The sequence below is a fragment of the Mesocricetus auratus genome, unplaced genomic scaffold, assembly GCF_017639785.1.
Source record: "Mesocricetus auratus isolate SY011 unplaced genomic scaffold, BCM_Maur_2.0 Super-Scaffold_100691, whole genome shotgun sequence".
Lineage (NCBI taxonomy): Eukaryota > Metazoa > Chordata > Mammalia > Rodentia > Cricetidae > Mesocricetus > Mesocricetus auratus.
This window is the reverse complement of record NW_024429267.1, coordinates 198373-224905: the sequence shown is the minus strand read 5'-3', so window position 1 is coordinate 224905 and position 26533 is coordinate 198373. Positions and strand designations below refer to the sequence as shown.

At 44.5% G+C, this 26533-nt stretch overlaps 1 protein-coding gene and 1 long non-coding RNA gene across 4 annotated transcripts in view; one reads left to right on the top strand and one right to left on the bottom strand.

Annotated features, from left to right (window-relative positions):
* The window catches only part of LOC121137495, a 28091-nt gene extending 19857 nt beyond the window's left edge, over positions 1–8234 (bottom strand). Inside the window, exons 1-2 of the long non-coding RNA XR_005874744.1 lie at positions 8189–8234; positions 5580–5633 (exon numbers count right to left, since the gene is read on the bottom strand). This is a non-coding gene — a long non-coding RNA (uncharacterized LOC121137495). The remainder of the gene's footprint in view (positions 1–5579; positions 5634–8188) is intronic.
* Thsd4 (thrombospondin type 1 domain containing 4) overlaps positions 1–26533 on the top strand; it is a 544450-nt gene that overhangs the window by 350990 nt on the left and 166927 nt on the right. Inside the window, exon 1 of one of the 3 annotated variants that reach the window (XM_005075596.4) lies at positions 22218–22469. The exons of the other annotated variants lie outside the window; for them this stretch is intronic. Coding sequence (XP_005075653.1) covers positions 22398–22469 — 72 coding nt within the window. The 5' untranslated portion in view covers positions 22218–22397. Of the gene's footprint in view, positions 1–22217; positions 22470–26533 lie in introns of those variants that run through there. 3 annotated transcript variants of the gene reach the window in all.

Below are 26533 nucleotides of genomic sequence, written 5' to 3'. Positions count from 1 at the left end.
CAGACATGATAGGCAGGACTGCATCTTTACTAGAACCGCTTAGCTGTACATAGCTCTTGCCTTCTGTTTAAGCCTGAACTTCATGCCAGGACCCTAAAGATGGATTTGGAGGGCAGGTGTGGGGGTGTCCATGGAGTACTCTACTAGTTCCCTTCCCGACATCACATTAATGAACCTCCTCTCTCTGCTTTTCACTGTTATGGGTGTGTTTAATTGGCCTATGGGGATGGGTAGCTGAGCCTGGCTTGTTAGGGCTGCCTAGCATCTGACCCTAACAAGACTGGTCACAATTACGTAATAAGTGATAGACCTAGACCTGAGGTTTGACTCCTAGTAGTTGGGCACCAGAGGTTATAGCCTCATGCACTTTGCTACAAGGACCCTGGTGGGCTGCTGGAGTGCTTTCCGAGAAGTCTTGGTGCATAAAAAAATAAAAACGGCTGCTGCAACATCAGGTGAGAGGCTTGAACAAGAGCAGCCAGCATCTCTTTCTCTGACCATACCCATTTTGAAGTGTTGATAGATGGTGCAGCAGTGCCAGGAAAGAACTTGGAGGTGCTGGCCTCTGGGGAAGGCAAGGATGGGAGGGCAAGGTGGTGTAAATACCCAGCAGTCATTGCTTTTCTTAGTTTCCACTGCTCAACCTAGAAGCCACACTGTTTGAGTATGTCATCTTAATTTTACCCTGTATGCACCCCAAAAGCTGTCTAGTTCTCCAGTCTTTCCCTCAAACAAAACAAGCGGTGAAATTATAGATAATTTCTGTCTTAGTTTCCCACAATTTTAAAGGAAATAAACACGCAGGGTAGTTTCTGTTATGTTACTATGATAAAATATGCTGATCCCAAGTGACTTAGGTAAGAAAGGACTCATTCTGGCTCACAGCTCTGTGTAGATAGAGTCCATTATGGTGGGGGAGACATGGCAGCAGGTCACATTTCACCCTCACTTAGGACATAGAGAGAGGACAGCAAATGGGACATGCTGTAACACCTCAGGGGCTGCCCCCTGTGACATACCTCCTATAGGCTTCACAACCTCCCCATACATCATCCACCAGCCGGGGACCAAGTATTGAAACATGTGAGCCTGTGGAAAACACTTCATGTTCAAACCAAAACATAAGTATCTTTAAAAGAACAAAATATAAGATATCTTTAAAATTAAAATAAGATACTTTAGGCATTATGTTTAATTGAGTCTGTTTCATCACTTTAAAAATATATTTTTGTCAGGTATCTATTTCTATTTAAAAGTGTGGGTCAGACCTCCGCTGCTATGGACTCTGTGATCATAGCCGTGGTTCGATCATGTGCCTGGTCCTCTGAATTGATGGTCTCTAGCCACTTAGGGCAACTGCACAGCTATGGAGATAGCTTGTATTTTCTGCCAGGTGGCCCTGAGAGAGAGGGTGATCTCTTGGACTGGCGCCAGTATCTGGTTTTTTCTAGAGTCACTTGCTAACGAGCAGGGCAGTTTTCTTTGGCCTCACCTGGAAGATGAGGTTTTGCAGTAACCAATTGTTTCCTTGAGTTTCTTGGAGGAAATTCTTACAAACAAGGAGCATTTGTTCAGCTTTTGCAAATGTGTGTTGAGTGTCTACCTGTCCCAAATTCAGCATAGTGAGCTGGCTGAAATTCCTCTCAAGGGCTATTGCCTGAAGGAATGATTACAAAGTTCAGGAGCAAATGCCTACCTGGATAGCCACCCAGTCTGTGGCCCTTTTCCTTTTGCAGGACCACACCACCCCAATCCCATTTTGTATTCAGTTTTAGTTTGTTTTGTTGCCTGAGACAGGCTCTTGCTAAACATCCCAGGCTGACCGTGGACACCCAGTCCTCCTGCTTCAGTCTCTCAAGTGCATACCTGGCTCAGCATCTCACAGAATTTCCCCATTAACTGTTGCATCTGCCCTGTGCCTGCTATGGACATGGCTTTGCAGATCTTGGTGGCTTATTGGTTTTTTAAGGAATGGTGGAACCCAGAGTGTCACCCAGCTAGAAAGGACAGTGACAGGCCTCAGACTCCTTTCTTGATACTTTGTTAGGACCCTTTCTCCTATCTAAACTAGAATCCTGTGTGGTAGTTGTATACTTTATACATGTCCCCAAGCCTTTCCAATTTGTTTATTAGCATTGCCTGGATTTATTTAGCCAGTATGTTTCACAACAGTGTGTCAGTTGAAGCAAATTCAAAACTGTCCTCTAAGGCTGAAGAGACAGCTCAGTGATTTGTAAAGCACTTGCTGTGCAAGCCTAGGGCCCTAAGTTTGAATCCCACAACCCCATGTAAAAGCCAATCATGGTAGCATACATCTGTAATCAGGTTTATCCTAAGGTGAAATGAGAGGCAGAAGCAGGAGGGTTTCTGGAGGCTCAAGGCCGGCTAGCTTGGTGTATGCTATATCAAACAACATAAGAATTCACATTTGGAGGGCCTAGGCCCTGCTCCAAATGATATGACAGATTTTGAAGATCCCCCATGGAAGGCCTCACCCTCCCTGGGGAGTAGAAAAGGGATGGGATAGGGGCTTAGTAGGGGACAGGGGAAGAGGGGAGGGAGAAGGAACTGGGATTGACATGTAAAGAAACCTTGTTTCTAATTTAAATAAAAAAAGAAGAGAGAAAAAAAGAAAGATGGCATCTCAAGGGTGGCTCAGCAGAGGACCTGAGTTCAGGTCCTAGTCAGGTGGCTCATGGCTGCCTGTAACTCCAGCTCCAGGGCATCTGTCTCCTTCTGGCTCCCTCAGGTACTATACACATGTGCACAAAACCAAGCACAAGCGTGTGTGTGTGTGTGTGTGTGTGTGTGTGTGTGTGTGTGATATAATTTTTTTAAAGAAAGGTGGGTGGCACCTGAGGAATGACACTTGAGGTTGTCTTCCAGCCTCCATGATCATGACAATGTGGGTGCGAAGAAAGCCACAGTGTTTGGTAAATGCTACTTTAAGGCTCTGATCTCTGTAGCTTCCTGGAGCATCTCTATCTATTGAAACATGGCTCTTCCAAGTCCACGTAGTCTTTGAGCTATAGAGGGCCTGGTAATGTGTCTCATCCAGGGTCTCCTACCCTGTGCTGCCCCATAGACTCCCTAGGACTAACCTGAGGAAGAGGGGCCTACCCCATTCAGCTGCAAATGCTCCTGGATACCTGATCCAGGGTTAAAGCCTTTTTCACTGTAAAAGTCTAGCTCTTCTCCCTGGAGCCCATGACAACACCACAATATATTACTACCTGCTTGAACCAAGCTTCAATTTGTTCTGATTCATTGCCTACCTCACAGTCCTTCTAAAATCTCAGTGTGTGGACTTGACTTCCTGGTAGTTCCCAAAGTGAAGGGAGTCTGGGTTCCGGGGAATGTGAGTGTCTTCAAACACACAGGCAGCTTCCAGGATCCCTGCAAAGGCCTCCTAAGCCTTTAAGTATTTCCTCTCTTAAATCATACAACACCAGCACAGTCAGAGCATTGTCAGGTCCCTCCTTCCTTGTGTGAGACAGCCAGTCATTTGCTCTCCCGGCTAGACAGGCTGTGGCGTTCTTGGCAGTTAGCTGCATTGTGCTTTTCTTGGGTTTATTTGAGTGATGTTTTTAAAGTTGTGTTTGGGGGAAGAGAGTTTTTCCTGAAAGAAATGATTTCTTCCGTCTGCGTTGGAAACATGAGTTTGACTCTCTTTTGGCGTGTTTATGGCCTGGATGACAGACCAGACATGTGAAAGGAAGCTTTATCCATCACTTGTGCTAATGCCGTGTCTTTTATTTAACATCTTTCCATTTGGGTGATGCAAATCCCTAAAACCAGCCCAGTGATGGATCACCACCACTTAGCGGGACACATGGCTACTCTGCCAAACTTTGGTCTCTGTGTAAAATTTAATTCTACTTCAACCTAGAGTAGGTCTCTTAGTGTCTGTTGGGTGGTGGGTTAACCTGAGCAGGTTATGGGCATAGCGCCCAATGAGGCACAATATGTCATGCATGATAGCACATCAAGTCAGCACACGTGAGAAATGGCCAGGGCTAGGGGCCATATGACCCTCAAATTATGTTGAAACTCCACCCCCAATGCAATAGTGTGAAGAGGCGTAGGAGGTTTCCAAGGTAACCGGGTCACAAGGTCTCTCTTCTTTTACCTTGTGGAAGCCCAGCAACAAGGCCCCACTTCCCAAGGAGACACAATTCCCCAACCCCCCAGCACCAGCTGACAGATCCTTGATCTTGGCTTCTGGAACTGTGAGAAATAATTTGTTGTGTTTTATTAATTAGTCAGTTTCTGTATTTTTTAATAGCAGTATATATAAACTAACTTGTTTATTGAAAGATGCAGGCACTTCCTCTCATGAGTATAAGAAAAACCATTATGGACAGGGCAGTAAAACAATACTTTCCAATGGCAGGGGCCACAGGTGGAGAATGTGACAACAGTGGCAAGTTCTTGTACCTTCCTGAAATAGACAATCAATGCTATACTTAATGTCTTAGATACAGCTTTTGAGTATATTTGGAAGTGCCTTGTAGACACACATTAAAAGCTTGCAAACTAATGGTCCACTCAAAACAATATCAATAGACTTCAAAAAATCCATCAGTCTGTGTACCTATATCTATCTATCTATCTATCTATCTATCTATCTATCTATCTATCTATCTTTCTCCCTCCCTATCTCCTCCCTCTCTCTCCCTTCCCAGACCCCACTCCAGTTATTTACCTTTTTTTAATTGTGAGCTTTTTTCCCCCTTTTTGAGACAGGCTAGCTTCAAGCTTACTATGGCCAAGGACAGTTTTGAATTTCCACTCCTGACTCCATCTGCAGAGTGCTGGGATCACAAGTATGCACTACTATACCTAGCTTATGAAATGCTAGGTTAAGATCAAACCCAAAGCTTCAGACTTGCTGAACAAGCACCCCGCCAACTGAGCTATAGCCTCAGCCCTGAGAGATTTTTCACCAATATAATGGTGGTTTTGTTGATTTGTGCTCCTGGATTTGGTACATGCTGTAACATCTTGCCTGATGTGGACCAGGCACAAGCCTGGGAAAGACATCAGGGTGTTGGATTCTCCTGGTGTCTTAGTTACTTTTCTAATGCTGTATTAAGACACTTTGATGAAGGCAACTTACAGAAGAAGGAGTGTATTGACTTTTGAAACCTCCAAGCCCATCCCCAGTGACACACCTCCTCTAACAAGGCTGCAGTAAACCTCCTAATTCCTTCCAAACAATTCCACCAACTGAGGAGCAAGAATTGAAAGAATCTGTAGGGCCATTCGCATTCAACCCACCACACCTGGTCTTGGGGAAACCCTCTAAGTTTCAAAAATGCTTCTTCCTGGAAATCACAAAAGTTGAGTATGAGAGGAAGCTGACTTTCAAGTTCACGGTCATCCTTCCATCCCTGCAACTGTCAGAGGCTATGGGGGGGGGGGTCAGAGGCAAGAGCTCTTGTTTGTACACTGAGGTACAGATATGAGTTGTGACCCATAAGAACATTGGGAGCCACATCTGGAGGGCTTGTCAGTGACTTCCCATCCAGGCCCAGCCACAGGGGTAGCAACATGTCACAGGAAGCACCTGGACCTACCTCCACCTTGGTAATGCTGGCAGTCATCCCCTCCAGGGAAATCAGCCTCTTCATCTGGAAAATGGGCATAAAATATCATCTTGAAATGTTATTAAATAAGGTATCTACAGAGCAGGCATTCAATGAATATTTTCTTCCTTGCACCAGATAATGTAAGCCAAGACTCGCTCACCTGGCCGTGGCTTCTATATCTGGGTGTAAAAGCATTAGCTGTTGGGATGGTAAGGCAAGCTTTTTTAAGGAACTCACCCATTTCTTGACTGGATGTGACTGAATCAGGAGCAGAGGGACATCTTAGTGCTAGATAGAGCTGGTATTTATACCTCATAGAAGGCAAGGAAGAAGTCTGGGCTATATGACACCTTGTGACAAACATACTTGATTTTTAAAAAAATACATAGTATAGGGGTTGAAATACCCACTTCAGGACAACCTGACTACTGTGATGTCTATTTCCTCCTGGCCTCCCAGCCTTCTTGCAGCTGGATAGGGCCAGTGAAAAGTGGACCAGTCCTGATGATCCCCTGCCATTTCCCCTCCCCATTTTCTGAGTGATTAGCAACACCTAGCATGACCTTGGAAATAACATGCTCAAATTGCAGTGCATCAGGAAATCTGGGTCCCTCAGAGGCCCTGAACAGCAACGTATTCCTGCCCCAACATCTAGACTTGAGCCAAGTAAGCAGCTCTTAGGTACTGCTGAGATTCCAAGGTGGACTTTCTCTTAACTAATGTAATGAACCCACTGAAACAAGGGGTATGCTCTGAAAAATGCCCCCCCTCTTAGGACAACACTTGACATTCCTCAGAACGGGACAGCACATTTTATGTTTGGTCACCATGGGAGAAAAAAATTTCATAGTTGTCTAAGAATGAACTCTATCGTTTATTTAAAATACTCTCTGTCTACTGATCATAAGGCACATGGAATGTGGTTCTCTGTCAGCGAGAGGTCTGTTTGAGTTTTTTTTTTTAACCCAACAGTTTCAGCTGAAAGCTGGAGTTAGTGATTAACAATAAGAATTGTGCTTTAAATGAGATTAAACACTCCTGCTGCCAGGTGCTGGGTTGAGTGGGGATCTTAGAAGAAGAGAAACAACTATTATTTTTCTTTATCTTAAACTTAGAAATTAGAAAATTATTCAGTTTTGCTCTAAATATTTGTCTGAATTGGTATCTTAGGTTTATTGTGTCCTAAACAAAGCACACTGAAAGCAATTTTATCTTCCTGGAATTCAGCTTCAGTAAATCTAAAATGCAGGGTATCATGCTCTAGAATTGAGGAGCAGTTGGGGACTAGTTTGTTAACACTAGGCTCGCAACCAAAAATATAAGGGAAGCAACTGTGGGCAGGGCTCACATCTACCCTGACCTAATGCATGACACAATGCATATAAATAATGCACACAGTAAATATCAAGGCCTTTGACCCTTCCTTAGTAGTGTTGTTTGTTGGAATTTGCTTTGGAATTATGAGCCTGAATTATCATGTCTGACTGCCCCCCTCCCCAACATACACTAAATGATGCTGGCAAGCACTGTGTCATCACATTGACTATTGTCCTTTTTGATGATTTTTTTCTGGTCATTTTGGCTGGTCACTGTGGTATTTGTCTTCTTTGAGCCCCTCCTCTTAGAGGGAAGAATAGGAAATAGCCATAGAAGAAATTATTGTTAAAAATATGAACTATTAAAGCAGCTAGGGTAGCTTTACTTAGAGACAGGACTGGCTGGTTCTACAGGTAGAGTTTAGCAGAACTCTCACTGTGGTCTTGCTGGACATCCTGCCAGCTCAGCCTCCATGGCTAGGAGAAATGGAAAGAGGAAATAGGTAAGGAGAAAAAGATGTCTAGGGTTTGAAATTACTTTGAAGTTACAAATGATGTGACCAGGTATTAAAACAACAACACAATTTATTGCCCAGCAGAATATACTGACACTTTCAATGTGGTATCAGTTGAGGTACCAGTGACTTGAGGAACTTCAGGGATACCTTTCCTCCAAGAATCTCCTCATCCAGTGTGCCTTGGCAAGGGAAGGCTCACCTAATCTCTTTGGATTGGAGCAATGTTTCTCTTCTTTCATGCAAATGCTTGCCTAGTAGATATACATTGACCTCCACTATGAGCTGCTCTCCTTGCCTCCTCCAAAATCCCACACAGGGCTCTGCCATCAAAACTTCATAATCTAGTTAAGATAAATACACAAGAAATGTGTGCTGAAGATTGGGGAAAGGGGCCCAGAGGAAAAAAATACAGGCAAGAAAAGGAAATATCATGGGAGAGGTACGGGGGACACTTTCACTTAAATTTGGGGTGAGTATGCCTCATGGAGACTAATACCCAAGAGGAAGTTGCCCTTGCCAGACAAAGGAGGAAAGGAGAGAAGATGGGGTGGTGTTAAGAGAAGCTTTCCTTGAGAAGGAGCCTTCCCGCCCGCCTGGTTCCAGAGCCGCTTTCCCACCAGCCTGGTTCTAGAGCCGTATCAGTCCCAAATAAACACACAGGAGGCTATATGAATTATGAAGCTGTTGGCCTTGTTTGTTTCTTACTGGCTAGCTCTGACTTAAGTAATTACCCCATAATTGTTAATCTAAGTATGTCTCTTACCGGAGAATAGTTCCCGGCTTCCTTCCCCATGGCGTCACATCTCGACTCTCTTGTGTTTCCCTTTCCCAGAATCCTCCTCGACTCCTAGTCCCTTCTATCTAGGTTTTCTATTGGCCAGACAGCACTTTATTGACAACTGCACAGGCAAATAACAGGACTTCCCCAACAGGTGGAGTTTACAGTCACAGGCGAAGTAAGCAGGGAGGAGCTGCAGCTGGAAAGACATAGAGTAACAGCCATGGTTGAGAGTGATGGGATGGGCTAGGTCCTACAGCACTTCCTGGTTCTGCTAAGGACTGCTCTTTTAAATATTTTATTAGGAACTGGGGCCGTGGCCCACTGGTTAGGAGTACTGGCTGCTCTCCCAGAGGTTCTGTGTTCAATTCCCAGCAACCATGTGGTGGTTCACAACCTTCTATAGTTGGATCTGATGCCATCTCCTAACATAAAGGCATACATGCAGACAGAGCACTCATACACATAAAATAAATAAGTAAATCTAAAAAAGGGTACCTTAAAAGTTATTATAAAAATATTTTAATTAATTCTGTATGAATTTCATACAATGTATTTTGATCACACTCACTCCTAACTCCTCCCAGCTCCACCATGACCTTCCTACACCTCCAACATTGTGTCTATTTAAGTAAATATTTTAATTAATTCTGTATGAATTTCATACAATGTATTTTGATCAGACCCATCCTCAGCTCCTCCCCCTCACTCATTCTATATCCATCCCCTCAGATTTCTTCATCTACTTCAACTGGTGCTGCTCATTTACAGGATATGGGGCTGTCCATTGGAGCATGGTCAACCTACACTTAAAGAAAATTGGCTCTCCCTCCCAAGAAGACATCAACTCTCCATAGCTCCTCAGGGATGGGGTTTTCAGGCCCCTTTCCCAGTCCATGCTAGAATAGTGACTGGCTTGATCATGTGCAGATCCCGTGCAGGCAACCACAGTTGCTGTGAGTACATGAGCAGAGTCCTATCACATCAGGAAGACACTGTTTTGCTCTGATCCTCCCTGCCCTCTGGATCTTAGCCTTTCTACCCCGTCTTCCACAATGGTCCCTGAGATTTGGTGGGGAGTGGGGGCATGGATGTCCCATTTGTGGCCGACTCTCTTCATTTTAACCTGCTAAAAGTTTATATATTAGCCACCATCCATATCACAAAGAAGTTTCTCTGATGAGGTCTGAGAGCAGCACTGTTCTATGAGTAGAGAGATCGGAATTTAGACAGCAATATAACATTAATTCTACTTGGCCAAATAATAATAAGAGGTTCACCCTGGAGCTGTGGGCTTCCCAAGCACCAGTTCTTGGCCAGACTTACAGTATAAGTCATGTGGTTCCTCTGCCATTCTGTGGACTTCTTCATTCAGGCCCCAAGGCTTCTCATTTATCTCAAGGACTATAGGAAACCTTAAGGAAAATAGAGGTCTATAGTCAAACTTTCTTTGGACTGACAGCCCCTGAATAACAACATGGAGACTTTTTATTAATTATGAAATCTTGGCCTTAGCTTAGGCTTGTTCCCAACTAGCTCTTATAACTTAAATTAACCCATCTATATTAATCTATGTTTTATTTACCATGTGGTTCATTACCTCGCCTCAGCTCCATATATCCGACTCCCTCTGTGGCTCACTGACCTGTGATTGTTTCCCAGAGTTCCTGTCTCTCTCCAGAAGTCCTGCTTATCCTCTCCTGCCTAGCTATTGGCCATCCAGCTCTTTATTAAACCAATTAGAAGGTACCTTAGGCAGTTGAGGAAGGCCAGAGACACATCTTTACACAGTTTGCAAAAAGATTATCCCAACAGGGGGCAGCTTGTTTCTGCTCTTGGTTTATAATGTCACTCAGGGTAGAATCTCAGAAACCAGTTAGGAGCTGATTGAAACTGTCTGGGGAGATAGGTGGCTTGGTCATTAGAGAAAGTCATTAAGCAAGTGGCTGAATTCAGTCACAATTACAGGGTGATTATGGGCTCAACTGTGGAGACAGAGGCCCTGGGTTTGAATTTCTGCTTCCCCCCTCAGTGGCCAACCTTTTGACCACCAGTTTAGCTTCTCTAAGCCTTGGTCCCTTAATCTGAAAAAAGACCTTATGGGTTAACTTGGCATGTGATGTAATTGATACAGTGCCATCATGCTTTTTAGCACAGTGTTTAACAGCATAAATTAAGTCTTCACTAGATGTTATTTTACTTTTGTTGAAAGGCAGGGAGAGGTAACATTTCAACTGAGTTATTAGTTGCCTTGAATTAGTACCTCAGATACATTAGCTTTCTGTGTCTGTAATAAAATACCTAAGATAATTAATTTAGGGGGAGGAGGAGATACTAGGTTTAGAGATGGTTATTCATTGAAGCATTTACCTTACATGAGTGAGGACCTGGGCTCCATCCTTAGAACTCACATAGAAGTACTGGATGTGGTGACACTCATGTCATTCCAGGGCTGAAAATGCAGAACCAGTGGATCCCTGGGGTTCCCTGGTCAGCCAGCCTCGCTGAATTGGAAATTTCCAGGTAAAAGACCCTGTCACCCTGTCTTAAAACACACACACACACACACACACACACACACACACACACACACGATTAGGTTAAAAATTCCCAGACAAAGCGTGTGTGGGAGAGTGGCCAAAGAAGACACCTTCAGGTGACCTCAGGCTAGGTTTTCCTCTGATCTCCATATACATTTACATTCACTGAGCGTTTATCATGCAGACTTTTAGGGGAACAGACCATCACCATAGGCATTTTTTCAACTGCCCAATAAAAGGTGCAGAAACTGAGCAACAGGGCCCTAAAGTCTGATGATCAGTGTTGGTGGAGGACAGCCCAGGGCTGCATCAGAATCCTTCATGGACTTGGTACATATCAGTACACCCGCTTCCCAAGCCCTAGCCTGGAAGATATGCTGGGAGGTCCCAAGACTAAACTCCTGGCATTAGCCAGAACCCTTGTACTGGCTAGTTTTTCCATGCCACAACTTAGAATCACCTAGGAATAGAATCTCAGTTGAAGACCTATAGGGATGAGGTTGCCGGTGGGCATGTCTGTGGGGGGTTGTCTTGATTGTTAATTGACTCAGCCCACAGTGAGTGGCACCATTTTATAGTCTTGACCCTGAACTGTATCTCAGCACAAGCAACAGAAAACAAGTAGACAGCATGAGTGAGTGCATTATTTTCTCTCTGCTCTTGACTGAGGATGTGATGTGACTAGTCGCTTGCATTTCTGCCTTGGCTTTCCCTTAACAGTGGGTTGTAACCTGGAACTGTGAGCTCAGTGAACTCTTTCCTCCCATGAGTTGCTTTTGCTCAAGGTATTGCGTTGTGATAACAGCAATGAAATCAGAGCAATTTTGAAGGTGGTACTGTGTAATGTGAAACTTTGTCCTACAGGTTTAAACCATTCTACTAACATATGTGGCACTTTCTGTTCAAATCAGAAAATTAGCCATACTTAATTAAGTCAAATTAACATGAGAAGGGCCGGGCGTTGGTGGCGCACGTCTTTAATCCCAGCACTCGGGAGGCAGAGGCAGGCGGATCTCTGTGAGTTCGAGGCCAGGCTGGACCGATAGCCTCCAAAACAATACAGAGAAACCCTGTCTCGTAAAAACCAAAAAACAAACAAACAAACAAAAAAAATAAACAAATTAACATGAGAAGACGGTGACAGTTGAGATCATTGGGAGAAAACCAAGCAATAGATTAGCGCACTGTTGCATCCACTCAGCCCTGTCGGTGAGATCTTTAAAGCTTGAGTGAATGACATCTAGAGGGCGCTGTTGCATACTTTGCTGAGTTTGGCTACAAGGATCTGAGCAGGATTCAAATAAATTTCACTACTTAAGATTACTAAAATTTTATGAGTTTGTGGTGGGAACATTAAAATGTGTAGATTCACAAATAGAAAAAATAAAAATCACCACTCAGAGATAATTAGCATTATGGTGCTGGAGAGCCACTTTCTGTGTCCCTGGTGAAATGGTTCTACCTGCAAAACTGTGCATTGTAACTTTACTTGACAAGTAACCAATATAGTAAATCCCAGTCAGTGTCAATAAATATTGCAACACATTATTTATGTAATTAAGAGGTAGTCAAAATTAAACAGAAGGTGACTCATACCCGGTGGTTAACCATTTACATTCCTAAGTCTTTTTCTCTCTTACACACAATACTGAAACTGCCATTAGATGATTTGGACTCGCGTCGTTCATCGACACAGAACTGGTGTTAGTTCAAATCATATGTTAGTAAGCTTCTGATATTGCCTACTAGAGGTTTTATGACTCGCAGTGTGGACACTGCCCCTCCCTGCAGTGACCGCCAGCATCACCAGGGGCTATCCAACCCCCCAAGATGTCCTGATTAAAAAATCATGAAAAGGTCCCAGACTACCTGTGTGTGAGAAGCCCACGCTGAGAGCGCCTGCGTTGCCTGTGCTTTCACCAGCTGCTTCGTGCCACCGGCTTCCCCGCGTAAATCATTCCTAAAAGTCAGTTTCTGTGAAGGCGGATGAGGTGCGCCTGGCAGCACGCCGTATTCTGTTTCCTTGCATGTCTCTTACGTTTTCTGCATCCCACCTTCTTTTGCTTGATTCAGTCTCCATTTACTGATTCCCTGGTCATAGCCTTTCCCATTTTTATTTCATTTTTTTTTCCAAATGGATAACTTTGTCGGTTGAATTGACTTATTTATTTTGACCTAGTATGAAAGAAAAGTCAAAAACAACTAACATTTGACAAACAAAAAGGAGGTTAATAATTTTTGGTGCTTACCCAGAAGAGACTTTTTTTCTTTTTCTTTTTTGGTTTTTCGAGGCAGGGTTTCTCTGTGTAGCTTTGTAGACCAGGCTGACCTGGAACTCAAGGAGATCTGCCTGCCTCTGCCTCCTGAGTGCTGGAATTAAAGCATGCACCACCACCGCCCAGCCCAGAAGAGATTTTTAAAGACAACGAATGTTGACTGCTTCAAAAAGCAGTTTAATTAGGATCTATCTCATGTATCATGCAGTTGGCTGGTTTTAAATTTACACACACACACATACACACACCCTGCAACAGCACCCCACCAAAATTCCATATTCATTAACAGTCATTCCCCTATTTCCCCTTTAGCCCCTCAGCCTAGAAAAATGCTAATCTGATTTCCGTCTTTATAAATTCCTTTATTTCAAACTTTTCACATAAATGGCAGCATCCAACAAATTCCCTTTAGGAACTGACTTCCCTCAGTTAGCTTCATATTTTCAAGGGTCCTTCATCTCATAGCTTGTGTCATTATTTCATCTCTTACAACCAAATAACATAATTGGTTGAGTTTGATCCCAGAACTCACGTGAAGGCAGCTGGAAAGAACAGGTTCTTGAGTGCTTCCCTGTAAGTTTCTCATGTGTGCTATGGCATGTGTACATGCATGTACCCACACCCACAAATAATGATAATAATATTATTATTAATATTGCTAAAAGTGTTCATAGGGCTGAACACCTGGGAGACTCGAGGAGAAAGTCCTATCTTGTCTCTTGAAGCTTCTATAGGCAGCACATGCTCCTGAGCTCAGGGCTTCTGCTCAGCTGCGAAGCCAGCGATGGCAGGCTGAGTTCCTCTCAAGTCAAATCTCTCTGACTTCATCATCTGCCTCCTTTGTTCATATTTAAGGGACCCTTGTAATTAATGGAATCCACGTGGATAATGCAAGCTGACCTACCTATTTTAAAGTCACCCAATTAGCTATGGTAGTTCTACTGGCTCTTTAATTTCCCTTTGCCGTGTTTTAGTTATATTTCTATTGCTCTGATAAAACACTGGCTAAAGGAGCTGGAGGGTTGGCTCAGTGGTTGTGAGTACTTGTTGCTCTTGTAGAGGATGCAGGTTCACTCCCAGCATTCATATAACAGCTCAGCTATCTGTATTAGCCCCAGGGAATCCAATGCCCTCTTCTTATCTCCATGGGCACCATACATACATGCAGCCAATACACTCATACACCTAAAATAAATACATTTAAAACAATGTTTTTAAGAATAGAAAACCACACAGGCCAAAAGCAACTTGGGAGGAAGGGGTTCATTTCAGCGTAGCGCTTGTTGTCCATCATCGAGCAGGAAGCTGGAGAAGGAGCTGAAGCAGACTGTGAAGGACCACCACATGCGGCTTGTTCAGCTTGCTTTCTTACACACCTAGAACCACCTGCCCGTGGATAGCATCAACCTCAAGTGGGCTAGGCCCTTCCACATCAAGTGTTAACCAAGAAAATGTCCCACAGACTCGCCTACACACCAATCTTATGGAGGCATTTTTTTTCACTTGAGGGTCCCTAGTCTCAGATGATGACTCCAGCTTGTGCCAAGTTGGCAAAAGTCTACCAGCACACGCGGCGTGTTCCCAGACTCCAGGGATTATGATGTAGACATGTGGGGGGCTCTCCCCCGGTCTAGGATCCTTCTGTCTTATTTTTAATTGGCAAATAAAATCATACATATGTATGCTATACCACATATTGTTTTGATATATGTATACATTATGGAATGATGAAATCAAACTTTTACATACTTATTACCTCATATTCTGGTTTTATGGTTCACACTGGAAAATTGTTTAGAGTAGATTTAAGTATATAACCCAATATATTATGCTATAGTACACTGTGCAACATTATATACTAGCATAACATACACTGTATTACTGTATACCATAGGATATTATATACTGCAATCACTATGATGGACAGTCGATCCATCTTGAATTCATTTGGTATGCAATAGAAGATAGAAAGCCCATCTTCCTTCTTCTGAATGTTGGTGCCCATCTAACCTGGCTCCAGTGATTGAAAGAGTTCTTCACTCTGTATGGTCTCCGTTTGTCTTAAAGCATAGTAAAAAGAAAATGTGCCAATCTCAGTAATTAAACGATGTGGTCACTCTAAGTGATTGGGTAGGACTTTACTTTTGGAGCATGCCATACTTTATTCAGCCACTCTCCTGAATGTCAAAATTGCCTTTATGTGGTCTGTGCACTTTAAAAATATATATCACAGGCATGGCCCCTTTTCCATGATATACTCTAATTTTACATCCCTTTCCACCATCGTAGTTTTAGCTCTTATCCCTTTTAATCCAGATCATGGCTGTAATCTTCCAAGTCCTTTACCAGCCTCCTTTCTTCATGCCTTCTGATCCCTCTCGGTACAACAGAGTAGCCTTTGCAAAATGCAAATTTTGTTTTATAACTGCCGCCCCTGCCCTTTCAATAGATGCTTATTGGAAGAAAGACAAAACTCTTTCATGGTGCCTCCCTTTGTCTTCAACCCACACTGATGCTGGCCTCCCCCTTGCTCACTCTATTCATCCACACCTGCTCCCTCTCCCATTGTCACAAAAGCCATTATTGCTCCCAAGGCAAGGCAATCCCCCTAATGAGGACAGACCTCTTAGGCCATAATGTATCTTTCCTTTGCAGCCCCTTAGCATCTCACTATCAGGCGTATTTCATTAGCATGGGCCTTCTGAGCCGACCAGCTCCACAGTGACTGGAACTTGGGTGGTCACTGTATTTTCAGGTCCCATAATAGGAACTGATATTTTAAGAAAATGAGAAAGTAAAGTATGTGTTCTCCTCAGTGTTAGACTTTTAATTTTGTTTATAGTATTTTTGGTGGATGGGTTAAAAAAAACTATACATGAATGTGTAATTTAAAAACTACCTCTGTTCCTGTTAGAGTGATGCATGCAAGTCCTTTTCCATCCCCCAAATATGGAAATATTCACCCATCTTCAGTTTTCATTCTTGTTTTGTTTGCTCTTTAATCCATTAGAAATTTATTTTGGCACATGGTAGAAATTAGACAAATAACTTCATTTGCTTTCCAATGGTTAGCCTTGTCTCCAACCCTTCCCATCCTTCCCTTGCTTGGTTTGCTTTGGCTTGATGATCACATAACCATCCTTTGGCATGCTTAGTTGGGGAAATGCTTGTCTCTTTCTTCACTGGCTGAGTTTTGTTTACTGCTGATTGGTGCTATGCTTTAATGTTTGGCAGACTCATTTTATATGAAAATAGGTTTTTTGAGCTGAACTTTGTGATAAAGTTGACTAGACAGATATATTGATTAGTAGTGGTGTATAATAATAACTATGAGCAGAGAATTCCTGCATAGGACATCCACTTGGGTTATAACCAATTGGTGGGACCCATTCTTCAAATTCCTGATTCAGTAAATAAAAGGTAGGATGCAGGTATTTGTGTCTCTGGCAAGTTCTCCGAAGATGCTAATCCAGAGAGCACATTTTGAGACTGTATTTTCAAGCATATTGTTATGATCAGAAATATGGCCAATATGAGAATGGCCCTGCTGCCTCTTCTAAGGTAGTTAGTTCACTGGTGTGTCTGCAGAGTTAGGATGAACCACTGAGAGTGAACATCTTCCTGCAGGGGTCTCTACTCTCCACCCTGTGTTACTTCCCCAAACCCAGATGGGCCAAGCAACATAGCCGCCCCTGCCTTGTGTAAGTCCATACAACTGCCCTGCTTACCAAAGGTGCTCACACAACCAGGCTTCCTTCGGCCCAAACAAGAGAGAGGTAAGGGTGGGTGACTCCCTTTGTTATAGGTGCTTGTGATTTTCCTTACCTTTAGTGGAGAGAAGTTGCTAGAAGCAGGAAAGTGCTTTCCACTTCCAGTTAATGGCTCTTCAGTTCACACAAAGGGAGAGCTAGTTACTAACACCTGCTTCTCCTCCTGCTCTCCCAGTGCATGCAGCTAGCTCCTGACAGATAGCCCCACCCCTGCCATAGGTCTATTCCATACAATGTAAATATGTGGTGTGTACCACTGTGAAGAAGGCTACATCTTCCACCAAGTGGGGGACAGTCTTTGCAAGAAACAAAGTAAAATCTTTAGAGGGTAAAATCCATTGTGAATTTATTCTTAGTAAGACAGAAGTGCACAGGATATAAACCATGAGGCTTTAGACCACTGACCTCTCTCTGTCTATCTGTCTGTCTGTCTGTCTGTCTGTCTCTCTCTTTCTCTCTCTCTCTCTCTCTCTCTCTCTCTCTCTCTCTCACACACACACACACACACACACACACACACACATTTCCCCTTGTCACTTAGGTGTCCCCTTACAGCATTCTGGATGCTCTCCTGTCCCCTTTACCTTTCCTGATTCCTAAGATGAGCTACTAGACCTGTCTACTCATCATAGTCAAGCAAGAGTTTCCTGTGAGACCCTCCTGTGCCTCCACTCTCTTCCTCAGCCTGTGCTGAGTCTGTGCCTGGGCACAAAGACCTGTCAGTTGTCACAGAGGACCCACTCTAAGTCTTGATGAAGGCCAGGTGCATTCACTAACACAACAAAGGACGGTGGTAAATGCTATGTTGGGAGTGGTCAGAGGGTGATAGCTGGAGCCAGGGTCACTGCCCTCAACTGGGCAGGGAACCTGATGAGGTATAACTCCCAGGAAACATGGCACCTAGGCATGTTGGGAATGAGTGACACCAGTGTCATTACCATTTCTCCATTTTTTAATTTAACTTTGAATAGAAATGTATTCATGCTTGAAAATTCAGTGTGAAGGGGGTATAGAAACGCTTGCCAATAGAACACTAAGTGATTTAAAATTTTGCTGACAGCCCCACTGAAAAAAAGTGAAATGAAATTATTTAGTACAATACTTTATTTAACCCAGTGTTAACATTTGCAACACACTGCAAGTTGGACTCTATGCATTTCAAGTGTTCAAGTTTCCACAGATAAGTAGTGATGCACCCCCCTCCTGTTTCCACCCTGAAGCTCTTCTGTTTCCCTCCCTTCAGTTAGCCACTGATAGCTATTGTTGTATGTAACTACAGATGATTAGCACATACACAAGGACTTAGAAGCATGTGCACATGGGTCGCAGGACAGCAGTCACTTTGCTGCACAGCTTTGCTTTTGCACTTTATAGTAAGTCTTAATGTTTCCTGCCATCACATAGGAAGCAACCACACTGAAGTTTTTTGTTCTAATTGCTTCGGAGAGCAGGGTGTGATAACCCACTCTCAGGAACCTGGAGGCTAAGGCAGGAAGACTGAAAACACAAAGCCAGACTGGGCAGTCTCAGAACAACAACAGAGCACTGGGGCAAAGCCTCTCATTATGTGGGTATCACAGGTTGTTCTATTTGTCCCTCCCATTGGTCATTTACATGATTCCTGATATTTGGTGCATCCAGACAGTCTGAGCTGAATTTTCAGAGGTCATGGGTAGCAGGAGCTCCTCAGGGAGGCTTGCAAGATGACATTCTAGAAGGAGCTAACATGGAGGAAGGCATGGAACCCAGGAAAGTGTGGCAGTTTGAGGGTGGTTTCTTGTGGATAAAGTGGCTGGAAAGTGGAGTGTCTGTGAACAGAAACAGGAAGGAAGCCAGGAGGGCAGAAGAGCCTGGGTCACAATTGTCACATAAGAGGCTTGGGCACCATCCCTAAGGGAAAGTCATGGAAGAAGCGGGGAAATATAAGTGTTGAAGCTAATAGGAGGAGGCAAACCGTCCACACTGGTGAGTTCTGTTTTGTATATATATAGAAAGTATGAAGGGACAGAAAATTCACCCCAGGCCACTGTAGTAACAATTTACTGCAGATAGATGCTAACACTGGTCAGACTCTAAGCAGAAAGGGAATATTTGCATAGCCTTAAAACATCTCCCCAAATATTTATTAGAGGGGTGATACTGTTAACACATGTCCCAATATTCTTTGGTACATCCTCCCCAGGAAATGGGAATTAATTCCTCTAGACTTGTAGACACATTTATAACAATTAGAATTTGGGAAGGAAAATAATAGTAGTTTTGCTCATGAAGAAACCTGGCTGATGCTACTTTGGCCATGTCAGTGAAGGTAAACATTGTCTGCAGAGTACCATGTTGACACTGTATACCTCTGATGGATGGGCATGTCACCTTCATGCTATTCTTTCCTCAAGCCTATGATTCTGGATTGAGTTCTAAAGCAGGAAGTGAAGATTTTATGGGGAAAATCAGAAACAAGTCCACAGATAAGTTAATATTATTGCACAGTGGTAACATCTTAGCTTGCTCACTTTTTATGCAACTATTCTGTTCATATTGAATTATGTCTGAATACTCTTCTGGCATAAATCAGAAGAGCAGCATGATAGTCTTGCATCTTACTGGTGCTTTGGCTGGAGAATGCTGGAGGGAGAAAAGGTGGAGACCACAAAAAGCCACAGTGAGACGAACGGTGAAGAGCTGGAAGGGAGCAAGGACAGCGGGGCTCTAGACAGGTGGCTCGACGGAATCTCTGCATGACCCAATAGTGGTTTAAATGAAGAAGGGAGGGGTGGCAAGAGCCAGGTCATCACACCTTCAGCCTCTGGAATTACGCAGGCAGTGCTGCCGTACAAAATGACATCATTCTTGGAGAGATGACAAGAAATAGGAGGAAAGTGGGTTTCCAGGGAAGCTGTTCTGTTTTAGACCTGTTGAATTTGGGATACAGAAGGTAAACAGACCTATGCACTAGATAACTGGATCTGTGGGCCTGAAGGTCAGGGGGAAGTCATGGCTGTAACTAGTCAAGGGCAGCAATGAGTATGTAAAGGGTGCTGGAGGACCACCCTTGTAAACTAGTGAGCTGGCCCAAAGAGAGCAGATGTGGAAGGGAAATGGCCTGGAACACAGGCAATTAGAAGCTCAGCCCCAGGAGTTGTCATGGAGACTGCAGAGTGTTTAGAAAAATGGTGGCAGTGCTTTTCTGGCATTCAGAGATGGGTTCTAGTGAGGTTGTTGGGTGTTAGGACCAGAACACTGTCCCTATCATCTACCCATGGCACACATGGTATGGAAACATGTACACAAATTATTTAGCAAGATAATGCTGTTGTCAGGGTTAGATGACAGTGCTCAGAAAATGCTGACTAGTGAAAAGAAAACTAGGCAGGGGTCTCCAGGGAACTATGGAAGAGAGTGGTTCAAAAAGGACATGCATGTCACTCCACTACAATGACTGGTATCAGAAGATGGGAAATGGCAAGCCCTGGCCAGGGATGAAGACAGACTGATGTGTATTACAGGTAGAGATGTCAGGGGTGCAACCACCGTGGAAAACAGTGTAGCTGATCCTCAACAAGTTAAACATCCAGGTAGGATATGCTGAAGAGGCAGCATCAGGAGGGTCGTGAGAGTCATGGTACGATTCAGCAGTTCCGCTTTCAGATTTATATCTAGACAAACTGAAAGCGGGGATTCCAGAGTGTGTTTACACACCTGTGTTCTTTGCAGAGCTTTTCACCTCCAACAAAATACCTGAGTTGGGATCCCCAGCACCCATATGTGAAGCTGAATATTGAGCCTATAACCTCAGTGATAGTGACATAGGAGGCAAAGACAGGCAGATTCCCAGAAGCTTGAGGGCTAACTATCCTGGCCATCCAGGCAAAGTTCTAGGCCAACAAGAGACTACTATACAAGTTAAGTTTTACTGTGGCATAGCCACATCTATTGTATGTGATTATTCCTTGTGATGGTAGTTAAGTAGCTGCCACAGAGATGACCATATGGTCTGTAAAACTGAAAATATTTACTGCCAAACCCTCTGCAGGGAATTTCCCAACCCCTGGCTAGGAAACATCACTGGTCTTTTAAGGAGTGGGGTTTTCTTAAATAGTGCCTGCACTTTTGGCAGACTACTGTGTCAGTAACAGTGCCTCCTCTAATGGGAAGCAGAAAAGACCCAGTGTGGACACATAACAACAATGGGAAGGGAGAGACTACAACGGTAAAAATTAAGACCAAACAAACCCTACACATTTCTTTCTACCTCCTTGCTGCGTCCCTCGGCCGCCCTGATAGCTTGAAGAATGATTTTTGAGGCGGTAAGGGTAGAAGCAAGGGAAACCCAGGTGTTCTCACCATCAGAATGTATGGGAATCAGAATGGCTATAATACCTGACTGTTGGGCTCATAATGATCACCAAACGGAGTCTGTAGATGTGGGACCAGAGCATCTTCCTTTCTCCTGATTCTCTGGTAAGAGGAACTCTAAGTTCTTTTCACCCAAGCCTCCCCAGAAATCCCACTAGTAAATAAATCATCATTGCAAGACCAGTGATGATAAGAGGTTGCAAACTGTAGTTAGGTTCAGGGGTTCCTCATTCATGCAGGATAATACCCATAACCTGGAGCTTTCGAGTATTCGTTATTTTACTTTCTGGGACTAAGTTTTGAACTTACATCAGACCAAAGACAAAACCAAGGTCTCTAGTACTTCTATGGCACAAACTGTGCCAAGTTGTATGCCTAGATGACCTATGTATCTTCCTAATTGTTGGGTGGCATTTCCTCATTTCACAGGAGGGGCCACCAATGCCACACATTCTTGACAACATAACCACCCAGAGTTCACTTGTCTGTATGTTATCACTTCTTATTATACTAATTTAGGTACAATGCCCCAGTAATGTAGGAAGAGGGAGATACAGTGGCTTCCCCAGTTCATACCCATTCATGGTCATGTGACAAGCAGGTGGCACTCTAGTGACTTCTTTACTTTCCAGGCTGCCTTTGATAATGGCGTCTTTGCCTAGATCTCTGCAACCATCCAATCAGATGAAAAGGAATGGAGAAGCTATCCACCCACCTCTTGACTTAGGACAAGTGGGAAATAAAAAATAAACTATGTCCCAGAGAGGCAACTTGTGCAGGTCACACAGCCCTTGAGGAGTCTCCTGGCTCTCCAAGCTGCCTGCCTGCAGCTCCTCCTGCTGCAGCTCACTGCCTCCTGCCTGCCTCAGTTGAGGAGGCAGAGCCATCCCCCTGCATTCGAAGTGCTTACCTTGGAGCCCTTTTCATGAATGAGGCCAGATGCAGCCTCCACATTGATCATTTCTGTCCCTCCCCTTTTCTGCTTTCTGTTAAAGGCAGCCCCCCAGCTCCCAGCTGGCTCCTGTCCCCTCCCCCAGCCAGGAGAAGTTATTACATGAAGAGATCAGCTTACCAGTTTTCTTCAGAGCAGAGGCTGAGCTTGGAGCACGGGGTAGTACAGTGAGGGAAAGAGCCAGGGAACCAGCGCGGTGCCTACGGAACTCCAGGCTGGAATCCCCGAGCCGCAAGTGCGTCTGCAAGCCTTAGCACTTGGCAGCCGGATTCTCCTCCAGGGTAGCTCTGACTCTGGGTAATAATGTTTGTCAGCTACCTGTTATTAACATTGTTCCACACTGAGACAGCAATGTTAGCAAGACCTGGGGGAGAGGTAAGCCAAATAAACTATCTTGTCAGAGTTCTATTTTTATCAGCACTAAATTTCCCCTTCTGTCTATGAAGAGGGGTCAGGGGATAGGTTTTTGTGGTGTGCAACAGATAATGCTTTCTATGACTTTATTTTAGGCTTTTCTTATAGGGAAACTTCTTTTTTCTTGAAGGATCCTGTATTTTCTAAAGTCTTGTGCTGAGCCTGTCCGTGCAGTTGCCACCCTGGGGACCTGGCATGGCCTGGGTGACAGATGCCTTGAATAAGGCACGCTTCTTCTGCCATTTGCAGGGGTCTGGGGACGATGCATGTCAGATTCTCGTGGGGTCTAGTGCAGATGCAGGAAGGGCATTGCCTTAGAGACATTTTTCCTCCCGTACCTCAGAGAGAATATGCATGTGTGAGAGGCTGCCTTTCTTTCCTGTCTTCATGCCTCACTTTTTATTTGATGGGCATGGGTAAACCTGTGTTTCACTTTCTGTCATGAGTGTGGAGAGGGAAAGTGGCAGCCAGCGGGGCTACAAGTGCACCTAGATCTGCCTGAAAAGCGAGGCATCTTTTGGGTCTTGGAGAAAGCTCCTTATTGGTTAGCTCATGTGTGTGCTTGTGTGTTTCTGAATATCACTGATACTTCCAGGAGCAGGCAGAGCCTGAAGTGTTGATTGCTGAGCAGGGAGAAAGGAACGTTCGGTGTCCCCACCCTGCCCTGCAAATGAGCCGGGACCAATCCTCCATTCCTCCACTGCTAACTCTGTAGGGAAGTCTCAGAGGCTAGAGTGAGGCAAATGAGCCTTTCTCCTGAACTCTTCTCTTTGAAAAGCTAGTGACCAGATGTACCTCTAAAAGGGCCACAGGGCCACTTCTCAGCTTTGCCTTTTGTTCACCTTGTCAGGAGCCAAGCGAGTCCTGAAAGCTAATAATGTAATTGCTTTTCTCCTCTAAGCATGCTTCCTCAACCTATGCCCAGGCTGCAAGGCAGGGGTGGCTTCCATGAGCTTTCAGCTCCGGGGTCATTTGTCCCAGGCTTTTCGCCTGGTAGTTACCCAAGCCCTCTGTGCTTCGGGCAGTCTCTAGGGAAACGGAGCTCCTGGGAGGGAAGTGGAGATGCTTGTAGATTAGGAAAGCTGAAAGAAGACCACTGGCCTCTGCTTGTAGTTGAGGTTTGCAACTTCCCTGTTGATCTTTTTACTATGTGGAGTTAATGACAAATGGGCCCACCTCACTCAGCCCGGAGCACTTAAGCAGGCGAGGGGAAAGCTCATATGGAAAATATTTCTATCACCGCTGCCGACACATCTGGTCACGGGAGACCTCCGTACTGAACAAATCGCGGCGCTGCAGCAGCCCCTCCGCAGTGTGCCAATTACTCTTATTAACAGCAAGGCAGAAGGCAGGCTTCAGTTACCTGCCCACAGCTGGCTCCTGGGGAGGACCACTCAGGAATGCCTGTCCTGGAGCCTCTCACACAGGCAAAGGGCTCTGCTTCACCTCACAGTCGGCAAAGCCGAGGGAAAGGAAAGCAGAGCACATACAGGCAGGCGCACCCTTACTTTGATGGTGGGTAGATGGCACTGGCCACTCAGGAGAGTGGGACCAAACTGGCTTTGGAGTTTAAGTATGTGTGCTTAATGCAAGCAGCCAGAAACCCCAAGGAGAGGTAGTGAGATGCCTACAGCACTGCACTCTATGCCACAGCGAGAGCTCCCTGTCTTTTCTTTATCTCTCCATCACGTGGTGTGCATGTGTGTGTACGCGTGTAGGTGTGTGGATGTTTCTGTGCACTTGGCTCTGTAAGTGCCCGCACTACTAGGGGATGTATAATTAGGATTCCTTTCGCTTGTTGGAAGTGAAATGATAAGGAAGGGACATGCCTGAGTCCCCCATCCCTTAAAAGAGAATGTCATTTATATAGAGCTTTGAAGAATGTGGCATTTTATAGGAGTGTTTTTTTTAATTGCCATGTTACTTACAAACTCATACCCATAAACATGTGGCGGGGTCCTTAAGTCACCACAGTTTTCTTTCCTCCTGCCTGCCAATGGGTTTTCTTGCAGGTTCTAATTATCTTCCCATTGGATGGTCCTTAAAACACACAGGAGGAAAGGAAGAAAGGGGAGCAGGCGTTGTCCACCCAGGCTGCTGAGCCGGCTGTGGTCTTAGCCTGAGGCTGTGAACTAAGGGGCAGAGCTGGGACCAGTTTGCAGAACCAGTTGTTGTCTAGGGACCTGGAGGCCCACAAATGGGGGAAGCAAGTGTGTGCAGAGGAAGTCTCAGTTGGCTGGCACTGTGGACATAGGTACTTGTCATTCAAGGACAGAGCAACCTGGTATTAGGTCAGTGCATGGGTTGGAAAAAGACTGCTGTTGCCTTTGTTTCCTGGTTGCCATGGCTTTGAACTTAGAGCCTCGGGGGTCACTAGAATGCCTTTGCCCTTGATATGGTCAGAATAGTAGCCATGTACACTTGTACACAGTGGTACATCCTCTGAAGGGCTGTAAATCGCTTGTTGAAGTCAGGCTGGACTTTCAGTGCATTAAAGAAGTTTTGTATTATTTGTTTGTGTTGGGAGGTAGGCATATGCACATGAGTGCAGTGCCCACAGGAGCCAGAAGAGGGCATCAGATCTCCTGAAGCAGGAGTTACAGATGGTTTTGAGTCACCTGACATGGTACAGGAATCCAAACCCAGATCTTCTACAAGAGCAGAGGATCCTCTTAAGTGCTGAGCCATCTCTCCAGCGTTTGATGAAATTTATAGCAACATGCTTTGTTGGCATTTAGTCCCCTCATTCCCAATGTTGAGCATAGAACCAGCCCTTGCTCATGAGAGGCAAGAACCTGTCCACTGCACCCCATTCCCAGCTGCTTCAGTGGTTTGTGAGTATGAAAAGCATGCCAGGATGCAGTCAGTGTCTTGGTGGAGACTGAGGAGCTGGGCACTGCATTTTCTGTCCTTATCAAATAAGACAAGTGAGATCCTGGTATGTGCAGAGAGGAGGAAGTAAGGGCAACTAGAAAGTCATAAGGGTCCGTATACTGTGGTGAGAAAATATCAAAGGATGTTACTTTAATTTAGGTAAAGCAATGTGGCAACAACGACCCAAATTAATATATATATATATTATATATATATATATGGGATGCTAATGGTTACAGATTTTTCTTTTGTGGTGATGAACATGTTTTAGAATTAAATTGTGTTAGGATAGTTGCACAACTTTGTGACCATACTAAAAGCCAATGGTGTGCTCTCTCTCTCTCTCTCTCTCTCTCTCTCTCTCTCTCTCTCTCTCTCTCTCTCTCTCTCTCTCTCTCTTTCTCTCTCTCTGTGCTGGAGAATAAACCTAGAGCATCATTTATGGTAGATATTTAACTTACCACTGAGCTATACTTCCAGCCCCAAATTACATGCTTGAGAGGGAGGGGACAGAAAGAGTGTGTGTATACATATATATCCCTAACTATAACCTGTTGAGTCTTTTTTTATATATATATTTATTTTAGGGATCAGGTTTGGGGAATGTTATTTTCTTTTTTATTTATTTTTCAGTTTAAATTTAGATAAGAAACAAGGTTGCTTCACAAGTCAGTTCCAGGTCCCTCTCCCTTTCCCTCCCCTCCTCCCGTGCCCTCCCCCAAACCCCCCATTATCCCCTCATTTCCCCAGGGAGGGTGAGGCCCTCCATGGGGGGGTGTCCACAGTCTGTCATTTCATATAGGGCAAGGCCTAGACTCTTCCCCAACCTGTTGAGTCTTTACAGTGTTACTTGCATGTATGTTTTCAGGGCTGACTGTTTGACACTGGACAATCAATTGGTGTGCTCCTTGGGGAAGACCACCGTTCTCAGTCCCAGCTTTCCTCAGTTGCCTGTAGTTCTTTACGTAGGGTTGAGGCCTCATGGGCTTTTCCCCATCCAGTTTGGCATGTTCATTGGTGACATCCTTGTTCAGTTCATTAAAATTCTTTATCTTTGAAGGTTTCACACATTGTACGATGTATATTGACCACATCCATCCACCTCAACCTCCCTCCAACTCTTCCTAGTGCCCTCCCATTTTCTTCCAAGT